At 45.2% G+C, this 20,934-nt stretch overlaps 1 protein-coding gene across 1 annotated transcript in view; it reads left to right on the top strand.

Moving 5' to 3' along the window:
* Nucleotides 1-2,784, top strand: part of TGM3 (transglutaminase 3) — a 40,184-nt gene extending 37,400 nt beyond the window's left edge. Inside the window, exons 12-13 of the mRNA XM_072800307.1 lie at nt 1,709-1,842; nt 2,179-2,784. Coding sequence (XP_072656408.1) covers nt 1,709-1,842; nt 2,179-2,326 — 282 coding nt within the window. The 3' untranslated portion in view covers nt 2,327-2,784. The remainder of the gene's footprint in view (nt 1-1,708; nt 1,843-2,178) is intronic.
* The last annotated feature ends 18,150 nt before the right edge of the window (nt 2,785-20,934 follow it).

The raw sequence follows: 20,934 nt of genomic DNA, 5'->3' as shown, positions 1-20,934 counted from the left end.
TCAGGGTTGTGAGATCCGGCTCCACATTGGGTGTGGAATCTGCTTAAGATTCTCTCTCCCTCACCTTCTGCCCTTCTCCCCACCTCTAAAGAAGGCATCTGATCCTTCTTTTGGACATCTTTGTCTGAATCTCCTTCTAATCCAATGTCACCTTCAGCCTTGAGAGCATCAACGCAGTCTTGTCTTGATTGAAAGAATCAATGTGTAGCTCACTCAGAGTGGGCACAGATTTCAAAACTCATGAGGGTAATCTGTATGAGAAGATAATAATTCAGGTGAAATCCCATGACCTTATCTGGCACTGATTGGCAGCAGGCATTGAGGATGTTACACTGTAGAATCAGACCATGAAATCTGAACTTTGTTCCATAGGGTGATGTCCTTCATGTTGGCCCGTGAACCACTGATAATCAGGCACAGATTTCTGGTGGCTCTTACCCTCTCTTTTGGGTGCATATACAGATTTGGGTCAATGGGCCAGGGCGGTGAGCAGCAATAATGAAAGAACAAATCCACAAAAATCTCAAATTGAATATCAATGTGAAAAATACAGCATTATTACTGTAGCCTTGTTGTATCCCAGTGGCATAAAATTATGCTTCGTGCTTCACATCCTGTCACACCTGTACATGAGTTCCATGGGAAGAATTACCAAAGAGATCATGGTCTCAATGCTTCAGGTTTGCACAAAGTATTGGTAGACATCCCAGGATGCAAAAAGCAAAGGCTCCAGAACCAGAGAGGCCTTGGTTGTTGCATTTATCTAAAGCTTTATTGCTGTCAAATGGGTTGCTGTGTGGATGAGGGGCAAGAAAAGAAAAACCATGCAAACAACAGATGATCCTCCAAAGAAGGACAAAAGAAAGCCAGCAGCCACACCGTTTCCAGACCTATTTCTCAGACGTTTTCTTCTACATTCATGATCTCATTTAGTTCCTCCCATGCAAGGGAGGGAGGGACAGTGAGCCCTCGTTAGCAGATGCCCGGCCAGGAAAGGTGATGTGTCTGCTCGGTCACGACTATTGCTTGGAAATAGTCTTTGACAGCAAAGAGTCCAGGTGGCTTTTCTCCGGTCTCTGACCAGAGTCAGACGGGTGCAGGTGGGGTGCAGGAGCCCTGTCTAGACCACACGTGGCACACAGGGAATCCTTGGGCCCCTGAGGTATCGAAGGACATTGATAGACTGGGGTGTCATCAGAGGAGAGTGGCCTGAATTGAGGTGGGGGCCCAATGCCTTGTCCTCTGGACAGGAGCGTGAAGCTCTGAGCAGGAGTGGAGGTCTGAGCAGGGTCAGGCCTCCCGGGGAGGGCACATCTAGGCTAGGAGGGAAGAGACAGGACCAGTGAGTAAGAGCCTCAAGGAAAGTACTGCCACTAAGTTCAGAATGAAATAGTCTCCAGCCCTCTGAGCTGCCCGTGTGGAACTTGGCAGTCCTGGGAGGTGGAGCTTCCCTTCCCAGGATGACCAGGCAGGAGGGCCTGGGAGCCCAGGGGGGAAGGTAAAGTGCCCTCAGCCACTACAATGTGCCGCCTCTCCCACTGAGCCTGGTGTCCTGTCCGAAGCATGGGCATGACAGCAGTTTCCCGGGAACCCCCCGCACAGACGCATTCCCATCACCCAGTGGCCTGCCCAGCCTGGTGGGATCTCAGCAAGAGGCAAGTGAGATGAGCAGCTGCACTCTGACTCCGTCAACCCATTCTCCCCACAGGTGCTGGACCAGGCCCAGGTGCAAAAGCCAGTGAATGTCCAGATGCTCTTCTCCAACCCGCTGGACGAGCCGGTGAAAGACTGCGTGCTGATGGTGGAGGGCAGCGGTCTGCTGCTGGGCAGCCTCAGGATTGAGTGAGTCCCAGCCTAGGGCCCTGTGAGAGATGCTGAGAGGGGTGCCCCTGGGAGAACCTGCAGGTGGGGAGGCACATTTGCACCTGGCTTGGGGGTTTGCCAGGCTTGAACCCCCGGCAAGTCCAGATCACCAGAGCTTGGAGCTGGTCCTCAAGGGCTTAGCAGATGTGAGAGATCATGGAACTCCTCCCTCCCCTGCTGAGGGGCCCCATAATCCAGGGAGGGAGCCAGAGGGAGCCACCTCACCAGTGCAGGACTCAAGGGCCACAGAGGGCCTGCCTAGCCTGAGGTCCGGGAACCCCCTCATCAACACTGACCTATGCCCTTCCCCACCAGCGTGCCAACCCTGCGCCCCAAGGAGCGGTCTCGGGTACGTTTCGAGATCCTGCCCACTCGGAGCGGCACCAAGCAGCTGCTCGCCGATTTCTCCTGCAACAAGTTCCCTGCGATCAAAGCCATGCTGTCCATTGACGTGGCCGAGTGAAGGGCCTGCGTGGCCCCCGTACAAACTTGGGTAACACGGAGCAGGCAGGGCGCACCTGTGGAGTGAGCCCCCTGCCCATGCTGTCCAGCCTGGGAAACCCACAACATCCCCTCGGTGGCCTGGCCTGGATGCCCAGCCTCCGGCACACGCCCTCGCCCGCACTCCCAGGCTGGGCTGGCTCCACCGGGGCCTGGGACTTCACTTTTGCACATTCCCATGAGCCCCATGGCCCCCTCAGCCCCCCAGCGCATCAGCGCTGCAGAACAGAGTGGCACCTGACCCAGCGGCTCTCTGAATGGATCCGGGGAGAGGACAGTCCGGACTGTTTGCTGATCCCAAGCCTGCAGTTGGGACATTCCTACTCCTCCCTCGGGCCACAGCGGAGGGATGGGGATGATTGGCTCTCTGACATGGCACTCACGTCTTTACACTCAAAATAAAGGTTAAAAAGAACACAATCAGGCTCTCCAAGGCTGCTGCTTTGCCGAAGAGGTGGAGGAAAAAACGGGGCGGGGGCCGTGTTCTCCTGGAGAAGGGATGACCCAAAGGGGCTGTGCTCCCCACATCCTAAAGTCCAAAGGGAGCGGGTTCGTTCTGTGTGGCTCCGGGTGCAGAAGGAAAACATCCTCTAATATGATGTCCAAACATAGATTAGGCTGCCTGGAGAGGGAGCGCCTCGTTCCGTGTGGCTGCTGGGCCAGCTCTACGGGTGTCAGAGTGGGAAGGGACTTCAAAGTCTTTCCTGGAACCTTTTTGCTGAGCAGGCTCCCGTGGTGGCCCAGCCTCTGTTCACGCTGGGCTCTTCCCTCCTCGTGCCACACGGCCCCTCCTGAGCCAGGAGGCCTCAGCACTGCTAGCTCAGCTGGAACCTTCTCTGCCTTCACACATGCTCTGATGATTCCCCAGTCTTTGCCTCTTGAAAGCCCATCACTTTACTGTCACTTGTGCTGACGAATTTTGTTTTGGCAATTGTGCCTCGCTTTCTGAATCTAAGGGACCAGTCCAGGCTAAATGGAAGCTTCAGCCCCACATCCAGCTCAAAGTGTCTGCCGATGCTCAGCTCAGGCCTAACCTACTCTGTCTTCCATCCACCTCCCCGCTCCTACTGCTTGATCCATCAGAGCTGGAGAAAAACCATAAAGGTCTGTCCCTACTGGCCTCAAGCTGACACAGCTTGGCCACTGAGGCTGTCTGTGTGGCTGCAGTGTAAAGGCAGCCTTTCTGAGCTACAATCACATCTCCTTGATCCACCAAGCAGGGAGTGAGCTCTCTGGCCCCAGTTGGCCCTCTCCTCCTCCTTCATCTCAAGCTGCTCCAGGCTCAGCTCCCCCGTCTCCCCAATTCCCTGGGGGCAGTCAGCACCAGAACCTGTGCCCACTTGCACTCCCAATGTCAAGGAACCCTCACCAGGCCCCAGCTCTATTGTCTGGATGCAGCAGACGTCCCCTGCAGAAACAAGGGGCTGGCTTCTCTTCTTGGAAGCTCTGCCACTCTCTCCAAGTGTTCTGGGGGCCTTGCCCGGGGACTCGGCCTGGAGATGGGATGTTCCATTCCTCCTCAAGAGATTCTGCACCAGTCCCCAATGAGGAGGGCTAGGGTGAAATTGACAGACACCAACTCCAGTTTCTGATAGAAAGGAGATCCAAAGATGTCCATATCTTCTGTCCCTGTGAGGCCTGCCCCAGACCTTAATTCCCTCAAGCATCTCTCATCAGCAAGTATTTCTTGAGTGTATACTTTGTGCCAGGCTCTCTGCCAGGCATAGGATCAAGAGAGATTGAAAATCAGTCATGGTGTGATCCCTGCCCTTGGGTTTCCACCCTCGAGGGGGACTCCTAAGGTGTGATGTTAAAAATCCATGTGGAGTTTCTAACCAACCCCAGGCACATGTGTCCTGTAAGGGTTGTATCTAATAGAAGCCCTCCATCCCAATGGGGTTCTAGAGAATTTTAGCAATGAAACAAAGGAAAGCAGGCAGCACTACATTTATTTCTGGGAGAACCGAAGTTGGAGTTTGTAAGGTAATTTGACATCCAATTGTCCTCCATATACACATTAAGGATCACCTTGTCTTCTTGGAGAATTGACCCCCTTATCATTATGGAACATCCTCCTTTCATTTTTTAAGATTTTTACTTATTTATTTGAGACAGAGAGAGTGTGTGCAAGACAGCAGGGGTGGGGGAGAAGCAGACTCCCTACTGGGCGGGGAGCCCAATGTGGGACCCTGGGACCATGACCTGAGCCGAAGGCAGACATTTAACCAACTGAGCCACCCAGGCACCCTTGGAATGTCCTTCTTTACCTCCCATAACATTCCTTGGCTCTGAAATCTGTGCAGTCTGAAAATAATGTAGCTGCTCTCACTTTCTTTTGATTAGCATAGTATATCTTTCTCCATTCATTTACTTTTAATCTTTATATTTAAAGTTAATTTATTCTATACAAAATATAGTTGAGTCTTTTTTTGATCCATTCTGACAATCTGTCTTTTAATTGGTGTATTTAGACGATTAACATCTAAAGTAACTAGACACGGTTGGATTCATATCTACCATATTTGTTACTGGTTTCCATTTCTTCCTCTGATGCTTTGCTCCTATTTTTATATCCTACTATCTTTCTGCCTTTCTTTGGTTTTCCTTGATCATAGCTGTCCCTCATTTCACTTATTTATAAGCATACATACATATGCTATATCTGGCATGTTATATATATATATAACAGATAGAGCATATGTATGTATGTATATATGTTATATATATATAACAGATATATAACAATATATTGTTATTATTATTTTGAATAAACAGTTATCTTTTAGATCAATTAACAATAAGAAAATACAAGTTTTTATTTTACCTTCACTTTATTCCACCTCTAGTGCTTTTCCTTTCTTTATGTAAAGCTGAGTTACTTTCTGAACTATATCGTTTTTCCTCTCTCACATGAGCTTCTTTTAACACTTCTTGCAAGGCAGATCTACTGGCAACAAATTCCCTCAGTTTCTGTTTGCCTGAGAAAGTCGCTATTTCTCCTCACCTTTGAAGGGTATGAGGTTGATGGGGTTTTTAGTCTCAACACTTTAAATATTTTGCTCCATTCTCTTCTCTATTGCATGCTTTCTGAGAAGTCAGGTGTAATTTTTTTATGTTTGCTCCTATATAGAGAAGGTCGGGTTTGTTTCCCCTCTGGCTCCTTGCAGGAGTTTTTCTCTATCTTTGATCTTCTGAAGTTTGAGAATGAAATGTCTAGGTGTAGGGTGTTTGGGGGTTTTTTGGTTTTGTTTTTTGGTATTTATCCTGCCTAGTCTTCTCTGCACTTCCTGGATCTGTGACTTGGGGGTCTGACATTAATTTGAGGAAATTCTTAATCATTATTGTTTCAAATATTTCTTCTATTCCTTTCTCTCTTTCTCCTCCTTCTAGTGTTCCCATCACATGTATATGTTACATCATATGGAGTTGTCCCACAGTTCTTGCATACTCTGTTCTGCTTTTTTATTTCTTTCCTAGTCTTTTTTTTTCTCTTTGTTTTCAGTTTTGGAGGTTTCTATCAAGATATCTCAAGCTCAGTGGTTGTCTCCTAGCCATGTCCAGTCTACTAATAAGCCCATCAAATATATTATTTCTGTTACAGTGTTTCTGATCTCTTGAATTTTTTTTTCTTTTTTCTTTTTCTTAGGCTTTCCATCTCTCTGCTTACATTGCCCATCTGCTCTTTCTTGCATGTTGTCTACTTTATCCATTAGGGCTCTTAGCATATCAATCACAGTTGTTTTAAATTCTTGGTCTGATAATGCCAGCATCCTTGCTGCATCTGAGTCTGGTTTTGATGCTTTCTCTGTCTCTTCAAACTGTGTTTTTGCCTTGCAATTTTTTTGGGGAGCCAAGCATCAGTGATGCACTGGATCAAATGAACTGTTGTAAATAACCTTTAGTAATGTGGTGATCAGGTATGGGAGGGAAGAAAGCATCCTATAGTCCGATGATTAGGTATGTTTTATTTTTTTAAAGATTTTATTTATTTATTCATGAAAGACACACAGAGGCAGAGACATAGGGGGAGAAGCAGGCTCCCCACAGGGAACCTGATGCAGGACTCAACCCCAGGACCCCAGGATCATGACCTGAGCCAAAGGCAGATGCTCAACCGCTGAGCCACCCAGGTGTCCCTGCTTAGGGGTTTATGCTCCTGTTAAGTGATGACTCTATATTCGCCTGTTAGTGTCTCCAATTTCAGGTTGTTTGCATTGTGACCTCATCTCTCTTATGGTTCTAAGAGAGTTGGTTTGTTCAGCTTTGTACCTGTTAGGATGGAGTAGCAACTTTCAAGCTTTGTACTCACCAGACCAGAAGCCCATTCTAAGTATTTTATAGGTATTTGTGGATTTACTCCACCCCATGATCCTTTGAGGAAAAGACTAATATTGCCTTCATTTTACAAATGAGACAACTGATACTCAAACGGTTAATTAGGTCATGGGAGAGTTAGTAAAGGCAGCGGCTGGTCCCCAGGCAGGCTGGCTCCTTTCTAACCCCTCTGTTATGCAGTGCTGCCTACACAGATTCTAAAAAGGTACCCAGTGATAAATTTTATCACAGGTTTACAAAGAGACAGGGAAGTATAGGATGCAGAAACTCAAGGAAGAATGTCTCTGCTGTGGCACCCAGCCCTGGAAAGGCATTCTTGGATGTCTCCTCCCAAACTACTTGCCTGCAACTGCTTAGAAACCGGCTCTGGCATTCCAATACTGAGGAGGTACCATCAGTAGGACACCTGGGAGTCCCTCTTTCCAGAAGCAGCCTCTTCATCTGCCCAGCTTCTGGCTCTCAGTCACTCCTCCTCCTGACCTTGATCATACCTGCCTGAGAAGCCAGCCTTAGGGGCACTTGGGTGGCTCAGGGGATAAGCATATGCCTTTGGCTCAGGTTGTGATCCCAGGGTCCTGGGATTAAGTCCCACATCGGGCTTTCTATGGGATTCCTGCTCCTCCCTCTGCCTAAGAAGCCAGCCTTAAACCACTGGATTCAACCAACATCTCCTGCTCAGGAGGAGGGCTTCTCTATTATGTTGTTTCTCCTCTGGGCAACCTTCAAAGAGGGGACTTTATGTACCTACCCTTGGACCAACGAGGAAGCAACAGTTTAGAGCTAGCTCTCTCCATTCTTGGCTCTCATTCTAGCCTTCATCTGCCTTTATGATCACCTACATATTTACTGCAACCGTTTGTCTGTCAGTGGTTGCCGATCTACAGCGTGGAAACATAGGCAAACATGCATAAAAATGATTTATTGATATCACATTAGAATATATGATACATTCAGTGACATTGCATGATAAATTAAATGTGTTTGAATTATTGCACAGCATAATTTGTTGTGCTGTGCAAAAGGGCGACAAAATTGGAGTGTTAACGTGGCAATTCCATTAATCCTGCATGCTGCCTGGTATGATCAATGCCTCTGATTTCCACTGAATAAACCCACACTTTTAGCATGCTTCAGGAGATATAATCAAGAGGTTCAATCTGGAACAAAATAAAATAATATTACTTATGTCTTCTGAGTTTATGGCCACTCTGTAGTAAATTAGCTTTCTCTATTGTAAAATAAAAAATTTAAGACACATTTATTAAAATATTGTATACAAATATATTCACAATACAAAACTACTTAAATGCAAAAGCATAGGAAAATGAAAAAACAGTTCCTGTTCCCCACTCACTTCCACTTTTCCCCCCAGAAAACAGGCAGGTTTTGAGATTGCCGAGCTCTACTCCGGAGTTTTCTGAGCCCCTGAGGGATGAGAGATGAGAGTAGGATGCCTCCTACTGTTCCACTATGGGAATTGCAGACATCTGATGGCCAGTGCTTCAGACTGAAGGACTAGCCTTTTGTTGAAATTTGAAATGCCTGTTTAAACTTTAAGAGACTGGGAACATAGTTCTACAGAGAGATTTTGATATCTTTGTGTATGACATTGGCAAACTGACTCGCCTGATCCTGGAAGATGTGACCTCCCAGGGTCACCAAGCCATTAAAAAATGCCATGGCCAAGATCTCACTGAATCACAGATGGTTAATGAGCCCCTACTATGACCAGGTTCTAGGGATTCCACACAGATGAACTGTGGTTCCTGGAAGTTTGTCATCATAGGGAGGCAGAGGCACAGGAGTGGGTGTGGGGAGATAGGTAATAAAATAAGTAATCAAATAAACACAAAATACAATGGATGAATAAAATCCAGGATATGGGTATATGTTGGGAAGGGGAGGCCCTCTGATAGGTGATATTTGGGTGGAACCCCAGGGTGGACTATGAGGGAAAGCCAGGTGAAGATCTAAAGGAGTGAGTTCCAGGAACAGTAGGGCAAAGCTCTGAGGAGGGAGTATCCTTGGAACACAGAGGAAGCAATGTTCCTGCAGTAAACAGTGGAGGGTGGGAAGAATCAGGATAAAGACGGGGGGGGGGGGGGGGGGGGGGGGGGGCGGGGGGGGGCGGGGTTAGAGATCCTACTGTAAGGCCACTGTAAGGATTTTGGTTCCTACTCTGAATGAGATGAGGAGGCCAGAATGGTTTTGAGCAGAGGAATGACAAGATTTAACTTGTGTTTTTGAAGAAAGCCTCTGGCTGTTGCAGGACGTCCAGTGAGGAGGCTGTTGTAACCGTCCAGGGCAGAGGTATCAGTGCTCAGGGCAGGGTGGCAGCAATGTAGGGTGAGAAGTGGTGCAGAAGGCTGAACCCACCAGCTGTCCCAGGGGATTGGATGTGGGATATGAAGAAAGTAGGCACGAATGACATTATCTGGTAGCCCAAGCCATTCCATGACTCCAGACTTCTCCAAGCACAACTGGTTTGCTCTTCCTCCACCACATGAGCCCTGGGAAACTAACGTGGAAGGCTCTTTACCTCCCCCTCCCAGGCTCACTCCTGCCACCATCAGGCCGCCTTTCTTGTCCAACCCCCAAGCTGCTGTGCTGGGACCCTAGTCTAAGCTTAAGAAGCATCTTCTTCAGCAGAGGTCCCAGATGCTGAGAGCTCCATGCCAATCCTGGAAAGAAGAGCAGGGCTTGGTTAGGCACAGTGGGGGTGGGGGATGGGCATGGGGTGGGTGGGAGGGATTTGGCGGGGAGGGAAGAACTCTTGAGGTCCAGCTGGGAGACTAGGGTAATCAGGGAGGACTTCTCAGAGGAGCTAGCCTGGAAGGATGTTAGGACTCCCTCATGTTCAAAGAGGGGACCTAGGACCCTGGCAGGGGGAGACAAGAGAAGGAAGTTGTGTTGCTAAATGTGAGAATGAGAAGGACTGGGGAAACCCCAGCCCTGACTGGCCAGAGTCAATTTCAATTTGGGGGGCGCAGCCCAGGGAAGGGAGCCCTGTGGCAGATTATGTTTTCCATTTTCTGAAAAGGGCCACATACTAATTAAAATTCCATATGCTCTTCCAGACTCGATAAAAAAGTGGAGTCTAATTTCCACCCTTTCAAAGGGTTGTCCTTTGAGACTGCCTTTATGAACAGAATGCAGTAGAAGTGATGCACTTTGACTTCTAATAAATCATAAAAGACAGCCTGGCTTTTGCCTGGCTCTCTCTTGGGGCGCTTACCTTGGGAGCCCAGCCCCTGTGCTGTGAGGCAGCCCAGGCCTTCTGTAGGTGGCCAGCTGAAAGCCTAGCGAAGTTTCCTGTCTCCAGCCAGCATCAACCATCAACCGCGTGAGTAAATGAACCTTCGGGTGGCTTCAGCCCCAGACGTTGAGTTACCCCCTCTCTCTTGACTTCAAGCTGAGGCCCTAGACATCATGAAGCAGAGGTGAGCCATCCCCACCATGTCCTGTCTGAGATCCTTGCTCAGGAGAACAATTAATGGATGTTTTACACCACTGAGTTTGGGGGTAGTTTTTACCCACTAACTGGGACAAGCTCTAACACATGTCAGCCTGGCGAATTAATTTCCTAGTGTCATTTATGTCTCCCTATTATTTCCAGGGTGATCAATGTCTAAATAGGCATTATGCCCAGGCATTAAGGCTAATTATAGCCTTTTATCTAAATATTATTTTATTTTTTTCCCCATCGTGCTTGGCTGGTGCCTGTTTGTTGGGGAGGCAGGCACCCTCCCCACCCAGGGCAGGAACAGCCCTTGTGATTCTGTTTAAGAGCAGGGATTTCTCTCCATGATGCTCTCTCATAGTCAACGATGTGCCTGGTCCTCACAAAGGAGGAGATATGGGGGACTGAAGGGATAAGACCCGAGGTAAGGGCTTCTTTACCCATCGGGTGCCTCCCAGGTCAGCCCCATCCCAAACACGCCACGCAACATGCACCAGCCATCTCTGCACCTGCTCAGCCCATCACAACCACCCGAACACCCACTAGGTGTCGGGCACTGTGTTGCATACAGGAGAACATGATGGTCCATGGTCTCGTGGAGTTTACATCCTAATATGCAGCCATACAGAACAAGTAAATGTTCTGTCTGGCTGCACAAATAAAATACTGACCATTTGTGATGAGTATGATGAGGGAGAGACATACATGTTGTCTAGGGAATAGCAGGTTGCCTTCCCCGCCCGCCCCCCACCCCCACCAGAGCCAGGGACGCTCTCTCCGAGGAGCTGCCTTTAGGCAAAGACTGGAAAGAGCTAAGCTTGGTAGCCCTGTCTGCAAGCAATGGAAATTGGCTCTGGCTGGATCAAAGAAAGGAGGAAATTGTGAAGGGACCTCAGGAACTCCCAGACCTGGGCGGAGAAGACGGAGAACCAGGCTTAGAAAGCAGCAGAAGCAAAAGGTGGCCACAGAGGCAGCATCACAGACAAAATTGCATCACAAAACCAGTATATTGAGCACATGATTGCTGATCTGATAATAAGGTAGCCCTAGAACCTATTTTGGCCACCAAAACTGTCACCATCATCCCCTGGAATGCAGTCCTCATTGTCCCCACTTCTTGTCACCAGCTCTCAATTAAAAATTCCAGGTGAGAACACGTGCTTGGCTAAGCCTAAGTCATGTGACTGTGTGCCTGCTGCATCAAAGTCTAGGGACTTTGGACAAGATACCTGAATCTGCAGCAGCCTTCTTGTCACTATGAAACAAGTGTGAAAAAGAAAAGCCAACAGCCAGGGATAATATAGCAGAAAGCTTTAAAAAAAAAAAAAAAAAAAAAAGAAAGAAAGAAAAAAACTAGCTCCTTGATGGCACGGCTGAACTGCTATACTAGCCTTGAGACTGTCTAATCCTAGACATTTTATTAAAGAGACAATAGAAGTCTTTAGAACCTAAGCCACTGTTGTCAGAGATTCTATTACTTGCAACAAAAGCATTTTTAACTGTTGCAGAGGCAAAGAGACACATGCTAAGTCACTTGCATCTAAGGTGACTGGTCAGATGTGCTCTAATGGGTAGAGGAAGCAGGGCAATACGGTTTGTCACATTTTTTAATCACGATCAACTAGGAGTGCTTGTTAAATGCAGATTCTCACAGCTCAACCTCCAAACTCTCTGGCTTGGAATTGTGAGGCATGTGCATTTTATGCCATCCAGATGTAGCTGATGTAGGCACTCCACTGAGCATCCTTGATGACTTCTGCCAACACAGGCACCTGGCTTGGAGGAGCATCAGGGCAAACAAACCCAAGTCCACTCCATTTTCTGACTCCTGCTCTGAGTTCCGACTTCTCATCCGCAAAATTAAATGGGGTCATGAATATCAAGCAGTTCACAGTACCTGGACACAGAAACAACATAATAAATGACTAATAATAAATCAATCATCAAACTGATTAAATTATTGAATGAAATTAATTATATAAATAAAATTATTTTAAACAGTAAATAATATGATTTATTATACCAGACTGCCGAGGGACCCCAGCTCTCCCTCTCCACTGACTGTATGACCTTGGCAAATTACTTAAACTCTCTGTGCTTCCGTTTCTTCCTTCATACAGTGAAGACAATACTGGTGCCCACCTGACAGAGCTGAGTTAGTCATGCTGAGCTCTTAGAACAGTGCCTGGCAGAGAAGTGTTCAGGAAAGGGCAGATTTAATTATTATTGCCAGATCCAAGCATCGTCCTAGCCACTCCTAACCGGGCTCCAGGGTTTGAGAGTACTAGGGGAGACACACTCCTTCTGCCTGGAGATAACTGGAAGGACTTTTGCAATGGATGAGATTTGATCTCCTCTCAGTTCAGGATGGTCTAATGGGGGCTGAGTTGGTGACAGAGAGAGACCTGGGCTGAGGCTCAGCTCAGAGCTCTAAGGGTTTGCCTGGAATAGAGCAGAATCCCCATTCTCCAGGGAATCACAGGGATAGACACTGAGAGCCCTGGCCTGGTTATTAAGAGCCCAGGGTGATGAGGGCTGGGGACAGCCTGCTGCAATCTTAAGGATAACCAACAGAGGGAGCCTTAGACCGGAACCAGCCTCCAAAATTCAGCAACTAGCAAAAGACTCACTCAGGAAACCAGGTGATTTCAATGGACATTAAGACAAGAATAAGCACCACAGAGAGTGCATCAAAAGCACCAGGGGAGCTTGTTATAGTCGCACGTATTCATCCAGTATGGATTTTTAAAGACACCAGCAGAGGGGCACCTGGGTGGCTCAGTTGGTTAAGCATCTGCCTTGGGCTCAGGTCATGATCTCAGGGTCCTGGGATGGAGCTCTACTTCAGGTTCCCTGCTCCTCAGGGAGCCTGTCTCTCCGTCTCCCTGCTGCTTATGTGCTCTCTCTCACTCTTTCTCTCTCAAATAAATAAATAAAATCTTTTTTTAAAAAGGTAATAGCAGAAAACAATGCCAGACTGCCTAAAATAAAAGAATAAAAGAAAAAATAGAATAGAGGCCATAATAAAAAAGAAAGCAAAAAATAAATGAACAGAAAATGTTCGGTAGAAAGGCTGAACAAAGCAAAATATTGGTTTATTGAAAAAAATAATAAAACAAACCTCTAGCAAGTTGATGAAGAAAATTATAAAACTACATTGATATGTTTACAAGGTATAAAAATGTCATGTGTATGACAATAATGACAAAAAGCATTGAGGAGAAAAAAGAGCTATCTATCCTGGAGTAAAGTTTCCAGATGCCATTTGCAGTAAGTCGGTATTAATCCAAGCAAGAATGTTTTAAGATACTAATTGTAACCCCCAGGCAATCACTAAGAAAATAAGTTAAAAATTATAGTGAAAGAAACAGCAAGGAAATGGCTTTTCCTGGGTGGGTGACAGCCAGTGACCCCAGGCTCCTTGACCATTGTGGGCCTTGCCTTCTTCACTTCCAAGAAGCTGTCTGGAGTCAGGAAAAAGTAGCCAAAAGGAAATGATCAATGCTCTTGACTTCATAAAACATTTTAAATGCTTCATGTCAAATGATAGCATGATAAACAGGCCACAGTGCCTGGGAGCAGGAGTTGAGGGCCAGAAGGAGCAGAGGAAAGAGCCCCAGGCTCCTGGCCGAGTTCAGAGGGTGGGAAATGAAGCCTTCAAAGCAGATAGAGGGTTGATAAAAAGATTGGTCTTGGACATGTGTCTTTGGTGCCTGAGGGGTATCCTGGTGAAAGCTCCGGTAGACATTGGTTGTCAGTTTCTAGAATTCATGAGACAGAGATTCAAAAAGACACCAAGCTATAATTGATCCTCAATGTCATGGGCATGGATGAGGTCACTGAGGGTGAATACTTAGAGCAGAAAAGAAGCTTAAGAATCAGTCTTCCAACCTAACTGGAGTGATCTGAAGGGTGAGGTTTTAATGGTAATGAATGAACTGCAATTGGATAGAACTTCCATTCTTTATGAAAGAACTCCTATTTTAACTTTATTTACACCTCTCTTTTACAGCTTTATGGAGATAAAATTGATGAGTAAAATTGTAATAAATTGTAATATTTAAAATGTCCGCCCTGATGATTTGATATATGTACACATTCTGATAGGATCCCCTCCCACCTAGTTAATTAACACATCCATTCCCTCACAGATTAATTATTATTATTATTATTGGTGAGAACATTTGTATTCCACTCTTAGCAAATTTCAATTATACAATCTAGTATTGTCAATTATAATCACCTTGTTGTACATTAGATCCCCAGACCCTATTCATCTGATAGCTGAAAGTTTGTATGCTTTCACCAACCTCTCCTTGTTTCCCCCACCTTGGCCCCCAGCCCCTGACAGCCACCATTTTACTCTCTCTATGAGTTCACTTTTATTTTCTAAATATGCTTCTGATTTATTTTATTTTTAATTTATTTTTAAGATTTTATTTATTTATTCCTGAGAGACACACAGAGAGAGACAGAGACACAGGCAGAGGGAGAAGCAGGCTCCCTGTGGGGAGCCCAATGTGGGAAGGCAGTCCAGGTAGGCTCATTCCTTCCCTGGATTGGACAGGAGTCACTCTGACACGACCAAGTGGACCCCGGCTCTGGCAAGAGGGACCCACCCAAATCCCATAGGCAACCAGGGCTTTCCTCCCCTCCCAGAGATGTCAGGTGCTGAGTGACATCAGCAAGGGAGATCCTGCCACAATGAACACCGAGAAATCTCCAACCCCAGATGGGTTTCATTGGAGAATTCTATCAAACATTAGAGAAGAATTAACATGAAGCTTGTGTAATCTCTTACAGAAAATAGAAGAAAGAACACTTCTCAATTTTTTTTTCTGCATGTATCTGGTTTTGGCATCAGGGTGAGATTGACCTCCAGGTTGTTTTGTGCCTTCAATATTTCATTCCTCTTTATTGCCGAGTAGAATTCCATGGTGTGGATGTTCCACTGTCTGTAAATAATTCACCTGTTGTTTAGGTGAAGGCCTGGTTTTCATTCTTGGGATTTTACAAATATAGCTGCTATGGGTTGGTGTCAAGTTTTTGCGTGAACATAAGTTTTCATTTTTCTGGATAAATGCCAAAGAATACAGTTGTTGGGTCATATGGGAATCACATGTTTTGTTTTATAAGAAATTGGCAAACTGTTTCCAGAGTGGCCATACCTTTTTACATTCCCATCAAGAATGGATGAGTCATCAAGGTTCTTCACAACTTCACCAGCATTTGGGACAAACTATTGGTACACACAACTTAGATGAACTTTGGGGGGGAATTATGCCATGTGGAAGAGAAGAAAAGCCAATCCTGGGAGATTACCTACTATGATCCTATCTACATAACATTCTCCAAGCATCAACATTATAGAAATGGAGAACATGGGATGCCTGGGTGGCTCAGTGGTTGAGCATCTACCTTGACTCAGGTCGTGATCCTGGGGTACTGGGATGGAGTCCCACAAAAGGCTCCTTTCAGAGAGCCTGCTTATCCCTCTACCTATGTCTCTGCCTCTCTTTCTGTGTCTTTTATGAATAAACAAATACAATCTTTAAAAAAAAAAGAAAAGAGAAAGAAGAAAGAAAGAAAGAAAGAAAGAAAGAAAGAAAGAAAGAAAGAAAGAAAGAAAGAAAGAAAGGAAGGAAGGAAGGAAGGAAGGAAGGAAGGAAGGAAGGAAGGAACTAGAGAACAGATTACTGATTTCCAGTGGTTAGAGATGGGGAGGGAGTATACAGGAGGGAGGTGAGTGTGATTATAAAAGAGCAACATGAGGAGGGCTCCTTCTAGGGATGGAACTGCTCTGTATCTTGGTTGTGAGGGTGGCTACACAAACCTACATGGATGATAAAATTTTTCATGAAACAAAACACACACCCATTGATATGAGTAAAATCAGAAATCCAAGTAAAGCACATGAACTGTATTACTGTCAGCATCTCGAATGAATTTTGTAAGATGTTACCACTGGGAGAAACTGGATAAATGGTACATGGATCTCTCTGTCATGTCTTACAACTGCATGTGATTCTGCAATTTCCTCAGAATTAAAAGTTTCACTGAAAAGAGACATCCGGGCAAACATGTTCCAGCGCCATGGTACCATCTGTCAATAGGCAGCCCCGGACCACTTCTCATATCTAAGGATACTACACACAGCAGTGTCCAGTCCAACAAGAGGACCAATCTGGGGAACAGATCTTTTGGAAACCAATGTGAGGAAGGAGTTATATGCAGGCATGGAGCTGTTCGGTTGGGGCTGTTGCTGGTCACAGAGCGTGGTCAAGATTAAAGATGGTATCACAGGTACTGGCACAAAAACAGACACATAGATCAATAGAACAGAATAGAGAATCCAGAAGTCGACCCTCAACTTTATGGTCAACTAATATTCAACAAAGCAGGAAAGACTATCCACTGGAAAAAAGACAGTCTCTTCAATAAATGGTGCTGGAAAATTGGACAGCCACGTGCAGAAGAATGAAACTAGACCACTCTCTTGCACCATACACAAAGATATACTCAAAATGGTTGAAAGATCTAAATGTGAGACAAGATTCCATCAAAATCCTAGAGGAAAACACAGGCAAAACCCTTTTTGAACTTGGCCACAGCAACTTCTTGCAAGATACATCCATGGGGATCCCTGGGTGGCGCAGCGGTTTGGCGCCTGCCTTTGGCCCAGGGCGCGATCCTGGAGACCCGGGATCGAATCCCACGTCGGACTCCCGGTGCATGGAGCCTGCTTCTCCCTCTGCCTGTGTCTTTGCCTCTCTCTGTGTGTGTGTGTGTGTGTGTGTGACTATCATAAATTAAAAAAAAAAAAAAAGATACATCCACGAAGGCCAGGGAAACAAAAGCAAAAATGAATTATTGGGACTTCATCAAGATAAAAAGTTTCTGCACAGCAAAAGAAACAGTCAACAAAACTAAACTAAAAGACAACTTACAGAATGGGAGAAGATATTTGCAAATGACCCATCAGATAAAGGGCTAGTATCCAAGATCTATAAAGAACTTAATAAACTCAACAGCAAAGAAACAAACAATCCAATCATGAAATGGGCAAAAGACATGAAGAGAAATCTCACAGAGGAAGACATAGACATGGCCAACAAGCACATGAGAAAATCTCCGCATCACCTGCCATCAGGGAAATACAAATCAAAACCACAATGAGATACCACCTCACACCAGTGAGAATGGGGAAAATTAACAAGACAGGGAACAAATGTTGGAGAGGATGTGGAGAAAGGGGGACCCTCTTGCACTGTTGGTGGGAATGTGAACTGGTGCAGCCACTCTGGAAAACTGTGTGGAGGTTCCTCAAAGAGTTAAAAATAGACCTGCCCTACAACCCAGCAATTGCACTGTTGGGGATTTACCCCAAAGATACAGGTGCAGTGAAACACCGGGACACCTGCACCCCGATGTTTCTAGCAGCAATGTCCACAATAGCCAAACTGTGGAAGGAGCCTCGGTGTCCATCGAAAGATGATGGATAAAGAAGATGTGGTCTATGTATACAATGGAATGTTACTCAGCCATTAGAAACAACAAATACCCATTATTTGCTTTGACGTGGATGGACCTGAAGGGTATTATGCTGCGTGAAATAAATCAATCGGAAAAGGACAAACATTGTATGGTCTCATTCATTTGGGGAATATAAAAATTAACGAAAAGGAATAAAGGGAAAGGAGAAAAAATGAGTGAAAATATCAGTGAGAGTGAAAAAACATGAGAGACTCCTAACTCTGGGAAATGAACAAGGGGTAGTGGAAAGGGAGGTGGGCGGGGGGTTGGGGTGACTGGGTGATGGGCACTGAGAGGGGCACTTGGCAGGATGAGCACTGGGTGTTATGCTATATGTTGGCAAATTGAACTCCAATATAAATAAATAAATAAATAAATAAATAAATAAATAAATAAATAAATAAATAAATAAAAGATGGTATCACAAGCTCCCTGTAGTCATGACGTCTTGGCCTCCCAGAATTCTCTCCCTGGCAAGGGGCGGTAGGGGGAACACAGTGCATGACCCAGGTCTAAGGACAAATCAAATCCAATAATTCTACAAGATTTGTATGAAAAGTATCAGTTACCCACTCCCTTTCTCCTAATTGCCCCTCTCCACTGACAAGTTCTTTCCGATTTCGTGGTAAACAGAATTCTAAGATGGTCACTGTGATAATTTTTTTCTTTTTCTTTTTTTTTTTTTTTAAGATTTTATTTATCTATTCACGAGAGACACACAGAGTGAGGCAGAGACATAGGCTGAGCAGGCTCCCTGCAGAGAACCCAGTGTGGGACTCAATCCCAGGACCCCAGGATTGTGACGTGAGCGGAAAGCAGACTGAGCCACCCAGGCGTCCCTTTTTTCTTTTTATTGTGGTATAATTGACATACCACATTTTATTGGTTTCGGGTATACAATATAATGATTTTATATTTGTATATATTGTGAAATAATCCCCGCAAGTTGTTAACATCTGTCACCAAACATAGAAAATTTTTTTCTTGTGAAAACTTTGAAGAGTTACTCTCAGCAAGTCTCAAGTGTGCAATACGATATTAACTATGATCTTACCACACTGTACATTACAACCCCAGAACTGATTTATTTTTTTAACTGGAAATTTGTAACTTTTCACCCCCTTTACTCATTTCACCTACCCCCTCACACACACACACACACACACACACACGCCCCTGGCACCCACCAATCTGTTCTCTGTATCTATGAGCTTGGTTGATTTTGTGTGATGGTTAATTTTATGTGTCAACTTGACTGGGCCACAGGGTGCTCAGATATTTGGTCAAACACTATTCTGAGTGTTTCTGTGAATCTTTTTGGATAAGATTAACATTTAAATTGATAGACTGAGTAAAGCAGATTGCCCTCACTCACGTGGGTGGGTCTCATTCAATCATTCAAGGGCCTAAATAGAAAAAAAAGCTGATTCTTCTGTGAGTAAGAGGGAAGTCCTCCTGCCTTCAAGCTGGGACTCTTTATTCTACCTTTAGATTCAAACTGAAACACTAGTTCTTCTTGGGTTGCCAGCCACTGACTTATAGATTAGAAAGACACCATTGGCTCTCCTGGTTCTCAATCCTTTGAATTTGAACTAGAATTACACCATCCACTCTCCTGGGTCTCCAGCTTTTCAACTCACCTGGCTAATCTTGGAATTCGTCATCCTCCATAACTGCATGAGCCAATTCCTTGTAATAAATGTCCTTATATACATTTTATTGGCTCTCTGGAGAACCCTGACTATTACAACCACCAATAACCCTTCTCCTTATAAAAATCCTCTCCCCTTTGAGTGTGGATAGAAACTATGAGTGTGGTATTACTCCCATGATTGTGTTACATTACATGGCAAAAGGGAGACTATACTGAGAGGGCCTGGCCTAATCAGGTGAGTCTTTTGAGAGTAAATTTTCTCTGCCTGGTTGCAGAAAAGGAAGTCAGAAAGACCTGCTCTTGCTGGGCTGGAAGAAAGCAAACATCCATGCTGTAAACTGTCTGTGGGGCTACTTGGCAAGTAACTGAGGATGGCTTCTAGTAGTTGAGTGCTGTTCCCAGTTGACAGCTAGCAAGACAAAAAGGACCGCAAGCCTTCATCTATAGGGTTCTACCAACAAGCTGAATGAGTCCGAAAGAGAAGTCCAAGCTTCCAATGAGAGAGCAGCCCAGGCCAACAACTTGATTTCAGCCATGTGAGACCATCAGCAGAGACTCCAGTTAAAGCAAGCCTACACCTACAGAAATTGTGAAATTAGAGCTGTCTGGGTTTTTTGGTTTGGCTGGTTTTTCAAAAACAGAGTTTTAGGGGACCTGGGTGGGTCAGTTGGTCAAGTGGCCAACTGTTGTCTTCAGCTTGGGTTATGATCTCAGGGTCCTGGGATCAAGCCCCAGACTCCACTCAGAGAGGATTCTGCCGTGGATTTTCTCTCTCCCGCTGCCTCTGCCCCTCCTTCTCCTCATTCTCTCCTTCTCTCCCTCCCTTTCTCTCTCTGTCAAAGAAATAAATAAAATCTTTTTTAAAAAATAAGAAAAATTTAAAAATAAAAAATAAAAGGAAGTGTACTACTCCATTTTGGGGAGTAGAATTAAATCGGAAAACAGAATGAAGGAAAACAGAATTGGAAAACAGCCAATGAAGGAGGAAGAGGTTATAACTCTACATGGTAGGTTCTCTTCATCAGGCTAGTGGGCTGCTACACACACTAACCCAGAATGACACCATACTAATAGGATTATATAGGTTGTTTTTTTTTTTTTAATGTGGTGAAATTCACATGACATAAAATTAACCGCTTTAAAGTGAACAACCCAGTGGCATTTAGTACATTCATAGTGTTGTGCGACCATCACCTCTATAAATTTCTAAAACCTTTTCATCCTCCAAACAAGAACCCCGTATCCATGAAATGGTCAACTCCCCACATCCCCTCCCCTCAGCCCTTGGCAACCAACCAATCAGTTGTGTCTTTCTGGTCTTACTTATTTTGAATATTCCATAGACAAGGAACCATACAGTGTGGGGCCCTTTGTGTCTGGCTTCTTTCACTTACTATGATGCTTTCAAGGTTCATCCATGGTATGCTAGACATTAGTACGTCATTCTCTTAATGGCTGAATAATGTGCCATTGTATGCATATCCCACAATATATTCATTCATGCATCATTTGATGTGCATTTGGGTTGTTTCCCCTTTTGGCCATTGTGAATCATGCTGCCATGAATATGGTATACATGTACTTGTTT

This window comes from Canis lupus, chromosome 26 (assembly GCF_048164855.1).
Source record: "Canis lupus baileyi chromosome 26, mCanLup2.hap1, whole genome shotgun sequence".
Classification (NCBI taxonomy): domain Eukaryota; kingdom Metazoa; phylum Chordata; class Mammalia; order Carnivora; family Canidae; genus Canis; species Canis lupus.
Note: the sequence above shows the minus strand (reverse complement) of the source record. Positions and strands in the feature narration are given on the sequence as shown.